General features: G+C 36.2%; 1 protein-coding gene across 8 annotated transcripts in view; it reads left to right on the forward strand.

Annotated features, from left to right (window-relative positions):
- LOC113066589 (neogenin-like) overlaps positions 1-12,641 on the forward strand; it is a 1,074,835-nt gene that overhangs the window by 47,148 nt on the left and 1,015,046 nt on the right. For all 8 annotated transcript variants that reach the window (XR_003279195.1, XM_026238505.1, XM_026238499.1 and 5 more), the window contains exons 8-13: positions 4,851-5,070; positions 6,504-6,658; positions 7,886-8,034; positions 9,393-9,531; positions 10,591-10,640; positions 11,922-12,063. Coding sequence is in view for 7 of the 8 variants with exons in the window: in XM_026238505.1 (XP_026094290.1) it covers positions 4,851-5,070; positions 6,504-6,658; positions 7,886-8,034; positions 9,393-9,531; positions 10,591-10,640; positions 11,922-12,063 (855 nt within the window). In the remaining variant the exon portion in view is untranslated. The remainder of the gene's footprint in view (positions 1-4,850; positions 5,071-6,503; positions 6,659-7,885; positions 8,035-9,392; positions 9,532-10,590; positions 10,641-11,921; positions 12,064-12,641) is intronic.

Genomic DNA, 12,641 nt, shown 5'->3' on the forward strand with positions numbered 1-12,641 from the left:
ACCGTTTTTTTAATCTTGCTTTGTAATTCGTAAAAGGCAAAAACTAAAAGGAGCTTTTACTGTAGAGCTGTTGCTATTCCATTGCTAAGGGGTTTATATATATATATATGATAGGGTGTTTTGGGTGTTCTGGGTGGTTGATTTTGGGTGTTCTGGGTGGTTGATTGGGTGTTCTGGGTGGTTGATTGTGGGTGTTCTGGGTGGTTGATTGTGGGTGTTCTGGGTGGTTGATTGTGGGTGTTCTGGGTGGTTGATTGGGTGTTCTGGGTGGTTGATTGTGGGTGTTCTGGGTGGTTGATTGTGGGTGTTCTGGGTGGTTGATTGTGGGTGTTCTGGGTGGTTGATTAGGGTGTTCTGGGTGGTTGATTTTGGGTGTTCTGGGTGGTTGATTGTGGGTGTTCTGGGTGGTTGATTTTGGGTGTTCTGGGTGGTTGATTTTGGGTGTTCTGGGTGGTTGATTTTGGGTGTTCTGGGTGGTTGATTGTGGGTGTTCTGGGTGGTTGATTGTGGGTGTTCTGGGTGGCTGATTGTGGGTGTTCTGGGTGGTTGATTGTGGGTGTTCTGGGTGGTTGATTGTGGGTGTTCTGGGTGGTTGATTGTGGGTGTTCTGGGTGGTTGATTAGGGTGTTCTGGGTGGTTGATTTTGGGTGTTCTGGGTGGTTGATTAGGGTGTTCTGGGTGGTTGATTGTGGGTGTTCTGGGTGGTTGATTGTGGGTGTTCTGGGTGGCTGATTGTGGGTGTTCTGGGTGGCTGATTGTGGGTGTTCTGGGTGGCTGATTTTGGGTGTTCTGGGTGGCTGATTTTGGGTGTTCTGGGTGGTTGATTTTGGGTGTTCTGGGTGGTTGATTTTGGGTGTTCTGGGTGGTTGATTTTGGGTGTTCTGGGTGGTTGATTTTGGGTGTTCTGGGTGGTTGATTGTGGGTGTTCTGGGTGGTTGATTGTGGGTGTTCTGGGTGGCTGATTGTGGGTGTTCTGGGTGGTTGATTGTGGGTGTTCTGGGTGGTTGATTGTGGGTGTTCTGGGTGGTTGATTGTGGGTGTTCTGGGTGGTTGATTAGGGTGTTCTGGGTGGTTGATTTTGGGTGTTCTGGGTGGTTGATTTTGGGTGTTCTGGGTGGTTGATTGTGGGTGTTCTGGGTGGTTGATTTTGGGTGTTCTGGGTGGTTGATTGTGGGTGTTCTGGGTGGTTGATTGTGGGTGTTCTGGGTGGTTGATTGTGGGTGTTCTGGGTGGCTGATTGTGGGTGTTCTGGGTGGTTGATTGTGGGTGTTCTGGGTGGTTGATTGTGGGTGTTCTGGGTGGTTGATTGTGGGTGTTCTGGGTGGTTGATTAGGGTGTTCTGGGTGGTTGATTTTGGGTGTTCTGGGTGGTTGATTAGGGTGTTCTGGGTGGTTGATTGTGGGTGTTCTGGGTGGTTGATTGTGGGTGTTCTGGGTGGCTGATTGTGGGTGTTCTGGGTGGCTGATTGTGGGTGTTCTGGGTGGCTGATTTTGGGTGTTCTGGGTGGCTGATTTTGGGTGTTCTGGGTGGTTGATTTTGGGTGTTCTGGGTGGTTGATTTTGGGTGTTCTGGGTGGCTGATTTTGGGTGTTCTGGGTGGTTGATTTTGGGTGTTCTGGGTGGTTGATTTGGGTGTTCTGGTGGTTGATTTGGGTGTTCTGGGTGGTTGATTTTGGGTGTTCTGGGTGGTTGATTAGGGTGTTCTGGGTGGTTGATTTTGGGTGTTCTGGGTGGTTGATTTTGGGTGTTCTGGGTGGTTGATTTTGGGTGTTCTGGGTGGCTGATTTTGGGTGTTCTGGGTGGTTGATTTTGGGTGTTCTGGGTGGCTGATTTTGGGTGTTCTGGGTGGTTGATTTTGGGTGTTCTGGGTGGTTGATTTTGGGTGTTCTGGGTGGTTGATTTTGGGTGTTCTGGGTGGTTGATTTTGGGTGTTCTGGGTGGTTGATTAGGGTGTTCTGGGTGGTTGATTAGGGTGTTCTGGGTGGTTGATTTTGGGTGTTCTGGGTGGTTGATTTTGGGTGTTCTGGGTGGCTGATTTTGGGTGTTCTGGGTGGTTGATTTTGGGTGTTCTGGGTGGCTGATTTTGGGTGTTCTGGGTGGTTGATTAGGGTGTTCTGGGTGGTTGATTTTGGGTGTTCTGGGTGGTTGATTTTGGGTGTTCTGGGTGGCTGATTTTGGGTGTTCTGGGTGGCTGATTTTGGGTGTTCTGGGTGGTTGATTTTGGGTGTTCTGGGTGGCTGATTTTGGGTGTTCTGGGTGGTTGATTTTGGGTGTTCTGGGTGGTTGATTTTGGGTGTTCTGGGTGGTTGATTTTGGGTGTTCTGGGTGGTTGATTAGGGTGTTCTGGGTGGTTGATTTTGGGTGTTCTGGGTGGTTGATTGTGGGTGTTCTGGGTGGCTGATTTTGGGTGTTCTGGGTGGTTGATTGTGGGTGTTCTGGGTGGTTGATTGTGGGTGTTCTGGGTGGTTGATTGTGGGTGTTCTGGGTGGTTGATTGTGGGTGTTCTGGGTGGTTGATTAGGGTGTTCTGGGTGGTTGATTTTGGGTGTTCTGGGTGGTTGATTAGGGTGTTCTGGGTGGTTGATTGTGGGTGTTCTGGGTGGTTGATTGTGGGTGTTCTGGGTGGCTGATTGTGGGTGTTCTGGGTGGCTGATTGTGGGTGTTCTGGGTGGTTGATTTTGGGTGTTCTGGGTGGCTGATTTTGGGTGTTCTGGGTGGTTGATTTTGGGTGTTCTGGGTGGTTGATTTTGGGTGTTCTGGGTGGTTGATTTTGGGTGTTCTGGGTGGCTGATTTTGGGTGTTCTGGGTGGCTGATTTTGGGTGTTCTGGGTGGCTGATTTTGGGTGTTCTGGGTGGTTGATTGTGGGTGTTCTGGGTGGCTGATTGTGGGTGTTCTGGGTGGCTGATTTTGGGTGTTCTGGGTGGTTGATTTTGGGTGTTCTGGGTGGTTGATTGTGGGTGTTCTGGGTGGCTGATTTTGGGTGTTCTGGGTGGTTGATTTTGGGTGTTCTGGGTGGCTGATTTTGGGTGTTCTGGGTGGCTGATTTTGGGTGTTCTGGGTGGTTGATTTTGGGTGTTCTGGGTGGTTGATTGGGTGTATGTATCTGGGTGTATGAAACTGTGAAATAAGTTTTTTACTCAAATTAAGTTCTTTTAATTTAATATTATGAACCTTGTTCTGCTTCTTTTAAGCAATTTGAGAGCAGATGCATGAACTTCAAGCTCTGAATCAAACATCATTAAACGGCCGGAGAGCTGTAATCTTTAGCTATAGCGCTCAGCTCTGCATACTGAATGAAGGTACAGAACTTCAAACCTGAAAGCTTCCCAGAATCCATTTTTGATCCTCAGCTGATTGAATCCACACCCTCTGGTCTGCTTTAGATTTCTATTTCTGTTTTATTTTATAATGTTTTTTTTAGTGCATATCTAATAAAAATAATAATATCCCAAGGTCCCTTCTGTGCTTGATGTAATTTCCTGATTTAAGATCAATATATTCTATTCCATTATAACTTATTCTGTTTTTTTCTGTTTTGTCTATTTTATTCTTTTATATTTTATTATTTTCTGTTATTCTGTTCTAATCTATTCTATATTTTTTTGTTCTATTCTATTTAACTACATTATAGTCTATTCTCTTTTTCCAATCAGCAGTTCTTCCTGGAGCTGATTGGCCAATTACACAGTCACATGTCAGTGGTTTTATGTTTGTAGGTTTATTGGTGTTTAGCGATACACAAGACTCATTCCCAGGAATGACATATTTTGAGGAATAGTTTGAATAAAATGTAATAATATAAAGATATATGGATGGATGGACAGATATTTATATATATTGTATGGCGATTAGGGCTGGGGGATGTGTGTGTGTGTGTCTGTGTGTGTGTGTGTGTGTGTGTGTATAATATATATATATATGAATTATATTTCAACATTTTCACATTTTTTACAATATTCAATATATATATATATATATATATATATATATATATATATATATATATATATATATATATATATATATATATATATATATATATATATATATATATATATATATATATATATATATATATATATCTCGATATGTTTCCTTTTGCATTTCAATAAAAAAATACTCTAGAGCAAGTGATCACTTACTGCTTTTTTTAAAAAAAAATTTTTCCCACTGGCACTAAAAACCCTCTCATATATCGTATATCTTATATAAACGCACACACACACACACACACACACACACACACACACATATATATATATATATATATATATATATATGTGTTCCATTTTTGGAGGTTCGGAGCATTCTTTTTGAAAAGTATGCTTGAATTTGAAATATTCGATATTCTCAATAATTTTTTATTTTGCATCGTCGTCAAAATTATTGCGATATTATTGCTAGTATTCAATATATCGTCCAACCCTAACGGCGATATCTGTCTATCTTTCTATCGGTCTTTAGTTTTTTGCAGTAGATAAACCCCAGTCTCCTCGAATTTGCATCTACGACAGATTTCTTAGGACATGCTATTTTTACCTACTTCAGATGTAGTCATTAGTATGTTTTAATTGCAGGTACAGATGTGTAACTGTAATTAACATTGTGCACACTGATATGAATGTTAATGAAATGCTTCCCCTCAGTGTCCGTGCATGGTTAGCTCCATCTCCTGCTCTGTTTCATAGTAAATTTGCGGTTCCGTTTTGATTTTTGAAGTCGTAGTAGTTGTCTTTTCATTTACGTCAATTATTTTGTCCTTTTTTTTCTCACCCTCCCTCTCCTCTCTGTATCTATGATTTACCCCCCTTGTTGACCCTCCCATCACAATCACCCTCCTACGTACTCAAGACGTTGCCCTTCCTTCTGCTGTCCCTTCCCTGACCGATGACACGACTGATGTAGCGTCCAGCGCGTCCGAGCGCAGTGACCCGAAGCCCTCCGCCCCCCGTGATGTCGTGGCATCTCTAGTGTCCACTCGATTCATCAAGCTGACGTGGAGACTTCCTGCCGAGCCACACGGGGAGAACATCACCTACTCTGTGTTCTACAGTCTGGAAGGCACTAACAGGTTAAAGATGCTGAAAGATGCCAGCGTGTGATCAATGTTGGAAAATGATCATTTAACGTAGTTTAACAGAACCGTTTTGACTGCCTCTGCAGGCTATTAAAGGAACTGCAACAGAAAATACAGTCTGTAACTGTGCTAATGCTTAGAATATTTACTAGTATGATACACATACTAAGGATTTTGGATCATTGAAGGTAAAATTGTAAGAATTGGCCACTGAAAAACAAGAGTATTCAGTTGAATGCATCACCATCAGTGTTTATGGCCCTGAGTATTCAGTAGCCTATATGATGTGCACAGAATGTGGATTTTCTGTTTAAAACACTTAAAATACACAAACTACTAGATTTAACAAAAGAAACAACCAAAGCATAGTGTTAAGGTTACTGTGTCCCACAATGCAATGTGTCTGCCTACCATTTCCCATGTGACGTCCAGGGTCAATATTGTCAACTAAAACTATAAAAAAAAAATTTAATTGAAATAAAAAAAATTAAATATATTTTCCATATTATTATAAAATATTATAAATATAAAATAAAAATTCAAGGTTACCTTGAAAACAAACTGAAATAAATCTGAAGCACTTCAATTAACTGGAAATCGAAACTAAAACTGAAAAAATAAAATAATAAAACTGAAAAAATAAAATAATTCAATTCAAGTTTATTTGTATAGCGCTTTTTACAATACAAATCGTTAGAAAGCAACTTTACAGAAAATTATGTTTTTTACAATATTTAGTAGTAGCTAATAGTTTGTGCACGTTTCTAAATAGTAATATCAAAATAGTAATATCAAAAAATAATAATAAATTGTAAAGGTGGATTAATGAAATAATGTTAAGTTTAAGCACTTAAAATGACTTACTAGAAATAAATACAAACAAAAACTAAAATGTAAAAAAAAAAGTTAATTAAACCTAAAAAGTAAAATAAAATATATATATATGAATTAATAGTTTGTTATATTAAATTAATATTATATTAAATCATTAATAAAAATAAAAGCATGTAAAATCACTAAAAAAAAAAAAAATTCTAATGAAAACTGAAAAAATAAATAAGTTTTCATTAGAATTTTATTTATTTTTTAGTGATTTTACATGCTTTTATTTTCATTAATATATATATATATATGTATATATTATTATTATTATTATTATTTTTATTATATATATTTATTTATTTTTTTGACATATTTGATCAAATTTAACTATAAATATATCAAAATGTTTAGTAAGAATATTTGAGCAGGGGGCTGTTTATGCCGAAACCCCTGTGTTTGTTATGAATTCTCTTGACTCTTAACACACACATTTGAGCTAGAAACATCTGCATTGACGTTCCTGATATTAATGTTGCAGGCCTAGCATCACACATCAGACACGTTTGTGTTAGTTTGATCACATATTGGTGTTTCTCTGCTCGCAGGGAGCGTGTGGAGAACACCAGCGGCCCGGGAGAGATGCGGGTCACCATCCAAAACCTCGTCCCAGACACCAGGTACACCTTTCGGGTGGTCGCGTCCAACGCTAACGGCCCGGGCGAGAGCTCCACCCCGCTAACACTGGCCACCCAGCCGGAGGGTAAAACCCAACACACACTGCACACTTCAAGCATTGAACACTGGTTTCTCTCTCTCTCTCACGACACACACTGGTCCTGCTTGTTTACCAAACGCTGTAGATCTGGAGAGCTTCTTCACAGACTTCTCTTTCTGTCCGAGCTTTTACAGGCGACTAGTAGAAAAGAGACGAGAGCTCAGGGATGCATGTGAGGTCTGAGCTGTCAGGAAAGATGCATGTGATCTCACGGGACCAAAGGAGACTCGTGCACAGAGACAAACCATATCTGACACATAGTGTGTGCTTCGATGATGCATGCATGCTTATTGATGCTTATAAAGCTGAATGCATCACAGTTCCCACCAAAATAGGAAGCAGAATAACAGTTTTCAACACTGATGATGACAATAAATGTTTCTCGAGCAGTAAATCAGTTTATTATCATGATTTCTGAAGATCATGTGACACTAAAGACTGGAGGAATGATGCTGAAAATACAGCTTTGATCACGGAAATAAATTATATTTTTAAATATATTGCAAGGAAAAAAATGTTTTTTTGAGTTGTAATAATATTACACAGTATTTCTATTTTTACTGTATTTTTCATCAAGTAAATTAAGCCACAGAGCAGAAGAGATGTCTTTTAAAAACTCACTTTAGAGTTGCATTACATTACTTCTATTAATAATACTCCGTATCAAGTAGCATTAAGTTTTTAACATCAGGTGTGCATCATACAGTAGGGGTGTTTGTTAGTGATTTTACCGTTTTTAATTCATAACTATTTAATGTGTTTAAATGAACCTCTGTACATACTCAACCCGTCACAGTGTGAGATTCATCCGAATACACAGACAAAATGAATTAAAGCAACACAGTTTTGTCTTTCTAGGTCAAAACTCATGCGTCTGCTTTGCATCCGACACGTGGACCACAATGCATTGCGTCCGTCTGAAGTGTTGAATTCAGATGCCAGAATAGTCTTCTTTTAGCATGTGATATTGTCATTATTTAACGTCTCCAGCTGCGGTGGGTTGAGACATGTCGTCTTTTGTCAAAGGGTTTGCAAAGGCGAAAAGAAAAGAAGCAGTGAGGAAATGCTTTTGTGTTTTCAGATGCATGCTTAAAGCTGAAGCACAGACACGTGTTTCTTCTGCTTTACTCTCAGTTCTTGCGTCTAAAACATGAGGGATTTCTGTGTTCATGCAGGAGTCTTGTTTCGATTGGTTTCTGTTGCATCTCTCAGTTCAGGTCCCGGGTCCGGCTCCGAATCTGCAGGTGGTCTCTGTCAGCTCGTCCTCGGTCACTCTGAGCTGGGACAGACCGGTGACCGGACACGGAGAGATCCTGACCTACAGACTCTTCTACAGCGAGAAGAGCCGAGCCGAGGAGCAGGTGAGGAAACAGTGAAGAAGCTTCGTCGTGACATCACAGACATGAGCAATCACTACACTTATCTACATGCGTATATATTCAGTATCGATTGAGCTGGCCTGATCTGATGAATGACAGACGGAGCATGATATTATCATAGGATTCGCATTGTAGTTATTTCTATGTTTATATGTGTACCATAGAAACACCATGAAATATTCGGACAGATATCATGGTTATACTGTACTATGTTTTTTATACAATATAAACAATTATGAAATAGAACACATACACATACACATAATAGAACACATACAAAAAAAAGGTATTACCACAATAATGTAAAAAAATTAAATTAAAATTAATAATAATAATATTAATAATAATAATAATAATTATTATTATTATTAATATTATTACTATTATTATTAATAATAATATTATTATTAATATTATTAATATTATTTTATTTTTATTTAATATTTATTTATTTTTCTATTATAACAAGTTTGCCAAAAACATTGTATTTCCATAGCAATAAAACACAATTGTATCCATAAGTAAAAAGAGTAAATTTCCCAAAAATTAATTGCAAAAACAGGGTAATATCATAGTGAATGGGCACAAAATATGTGAAAATTTTTTTTTTTTTTTTTTTTTAGATAAGTAAATATCCCCCCCCCCACCCAAAAAAAAACCTGATGGCATTAAAAAAAAGAAAAAAAAAAGTTTTTTTTTATTTATTTAACTATTTTAATACTGTATTTCAAATACATATAAAACACTGTACTACAGTGTTTAAAAAAATAAAAACAGTAGTACCGTAGTAAATGTGCAAAAATATATTTAAAAACAGTGTTATAATAGAACACCTAAAAAAAAGGTATTACCACAGTGTAAATTTTTTTTTAATCGAAATGTATACACCATGAATAAATAATCTTTCTAGTCATGTATGGTTTATTATGATCGGACAATATTTGTGTGTGATGCAACTATTTGAAAATCTGGAATCTGAGCGTGCAAAAACATCTAAATACTGAGAAAATCATCTTTAAAGTTGTTCAAATGAAGTCTTAGCGATGCATATTACTAAGTCTTGATATATTTACAGTAGGAAATGTAAAAAAAAAAAAAAATGTTTTGTGTTTTTTTTTTTGTAAGAAAAATGTATAATTTTGACCCATACAATGTATTTTTGTCTATTGCTACAAATACACCCCAGAGACTCGAGACTGGTTTTGTGCTCCAGGGACACATATATACTCTGAAATATGAATATGGTCATGGTTCAGTAGCACAGTATATATCAGTATGAATCCTCCTCAGACGGTGTATAATACAGTGGTAAAGATGTTAGACGTGTGTGTGTCCTGCAGCAGGTGGACGTCCCGGCTCCGTCCTGCACGGTGACGGGGCTCAAGGCGTTTACAGAGTACAGTTTCAGGGTGGTGGGGTACAGCAGACACGGCCCCGGCGTCTCCACCGAGGATGCTGTGGTCCAGACGCTGTCTGACGGTGAGATACTGCAGATGAAGAGCTGACCTCACACACATCTGGCAGTGATCAGGAGTGTGTGTTCGTGTCAGTGTTGTCACACTTGTGTAAATCACTTTAGTGCAGAGTTAAAGCCAAACAAGTAGCATAAAGGAAGGCAGATGTTTTTCATTGGTTCAGTACAGCTGTGAATGACAGAAAAGTCAGATGTGCACTAAATATTGTTTTTTTTAATTGATCTGATTCAGATATAATTGATTAATTATTTGAGTAGAGTTTCTTTTTACACTTTTTTTTTTTTTTTTTTATAGTTTGTTTGAGATATAAGTTGTGTGTGTGTGTGTGTGTGTGTGTGTGTGTGTGTGTGTGTGTGTGTGTGTTTATTTATTTATATAATATTTATGTATTCTTTCAAATTTTTTTTGTTTAACACAATTTATTTTCGTTTCATTTATATTTAAATATGATTAAAGTTCACTTCCACAGAAGAGAGAATGAAATTAATCGAATTTATTATACATTTAAATAATCAATATTTAAAAATAATTAGTCTTTAATAAAAAAATATATATAGTTTATTTTTATTCAAACAATATTTATTTAGTTATACTCTGGTATGCATAAAAACTATATATATATATATATATATATTTTATAAATAAAAATTTTATTCAAAAGACTTTTCTGTATTGAATTAACTGTAAAAATATCAACACATTCTCTCATAATTTCTTTCCGATTTATCGCTGTCAAAATATGTATTTTTCTATTTTATTTATTTATTCATTTTATGTGATATTTTATTTTTTTAATTGTTTTTTAATGAGAGATTTGTCGCTACTGGATAAATTATACGTATATCAGAATAAGAATTAAATTCAAGTTTATTTTTACAGCACTTTTCACGATCAAACATCATTGCAAAGCAGCTTTACAGAAAATTACGTATATTTGCATATTGGTATATTTAAATAGTTTATTATATTTTGTATATATAGCACACAAGTGTAAATAATCAAATGTACAAGTGTAAAATCAAATCAGTGCTCAGCTGAATGTGTGTGTGTGTGTGTGTTGCAGTGCCGAGCGCCCCCCCACTGAACCTCACTCTGGAGGTCCTGAACTCAACGGTGAGATCCTCCTTCATTGGTCGAGAGCTTTTTTCATGTGACTGTGAAATAATAATGTGGAGAGCATATGGGAAGCATTCAGGGCTTTTCTGACTAATACTAGTTACAGTCATATTTCAGGTTCGGACAATATTCTGCCATGTTGAGACAACTGAGAATTACAAAATAAGAGTCATTTAAAGACATTATTTCTTTGACTAAGCATAAGAATTTAATTTATTAGTCCCCCCCCCCCCCCCAAAAAAAATCTGTTTAATCTTGAATTATTCTCATTATGATCTCATTAATATACCACTATTTTTTTTTATATATATTAAGGACAGCATAAATACTCAAATAACTTATAAATACTGTATACTTTATTTTTTTATTTTGTTTATTTTTAAAGTGATTAAAATATGGGTGAATATATATATATATATATATATATATATATATATATATATATATATATATATATATATATATATATATATATATATATATATATATATATATATATATATATATATATATATATATATATATATATATATATTATTATTATTATTATTATTTTATATTATAATATTATTATTATTTTATATTATAATATTATTATTATTATTATTTTTTTAATTTATTTTATTGTTTTTTTTTTTTTACAGTAATTTCAGTATGAATGAAAATGTGAAAATGTCACAAAGTAAAAAAAATGCAAACTATTTTTTAAAAATATGTTTGAAAATATTTTTTTTTCCTACACTACAGTTTTTCTTACTGCATTATAAGCGGTAATTAATGTATATTGACTAATTTCTCGTGTGTGTGTGTGTGTGTGTGTGTGTGTGTGTGTGTGTGTGTGTGTGTGTGTGTGTGTGTGATAACTGTGCAGTAATGAGAACATGTAAGAAATTGTGATTCAATTTCATAAAAAATAATGAGACATCCTTAGCCAAAAATCCTAATGGTCCCAAAAGTAGAGGGATTTTTCTTTATGCGAGAGGTAATCTCTTAGTTCTTTCATCCGGGGTGAAGTGTGTCTCAGACATGCTCTTGACCGTTTGTGAGGTTGATCTGAGAATGAAAGTCCCAGCTGAGTGCATGTTTCTGGGTGTTTCCTTCACTCATTAGTGTGCAGCCCGAAGGCATCGCTCGTCTCAGACGCGTGAAACATGACCGCGTTAGCTCTGACGGGTTTCTGTCTTCAGAGCTCTAGACACTTCTACTCCCTCTAAGACTGGACTCATCATGAACTGGCTTCTCTTCACAAGCTCACCTGTGTCCTGTTTCCTGCCCCAGAGCATCATGGTCCGATGGCAGCCGCCCCCCGCAGGTGCTGTGAACGGAGATGTGACGGGGTATAAGATACGCTTCAGGAAAGGTCCGAGGAGAGCAGACGCAGTGGAGATGTGGAGCACACAGCTCTTCCAGATCCTCCAGGGTGAGACAGACCCAGCTCTCTTCTAAACTCACCCTCACTTTAGACATTTTTTTCTTAATAGATTTCTTTTCTCATTTTAGAACGGCAACTTATTTTTATTTCTGTTGGTTGCCACGAAAACATTTGTGAATTTCATTTTTACATTTCATTTTTTTAAATGTATATTTACCAAATGTTTACATTTTTAATATTTTTATTTCTGTTAGTTGTCGGTTTAAGTTTTTCAGATGTATAATATAAAAAAAAATATTGAATATAATATCAGGTTTATTTAGTATTTTGTGTTTTTGTCTTATACAAACACACACTCACATAAAATATTATTTTATTTTTAACTTAAACTTATATTTATTTCTGTCAGTCACCAATGTAAAATTTCCAATTGTATAGTTTATTAAAAATTGATTTTTCAATCTTATATTTTATTTCATTTATTATCATTATTATTATTATTTAATAACTTTCATACGGTATTTATTTCAATTATCTTAGAACTGCAATTTAAACTTAATTTTATTTTTTTTATTTTTTTTTATTATTTGATTTTTTTCATGTAATATTTCTTTTATATAACTTTT

This window comes from Carassius auratus, chromosome 50 (genome assembly GCF_003368295.1).
Source record: "Carassius auratus strain Wakin chromosome 50, ASM336829v1, whole genome shotgun sequence".
NCBI classification, from domain to species: Eukaryota; Metazoa; Chordata; class Actinopteri; order Cypriniformes; family Cyprinidae; genus Carassius; species Carassius auratus.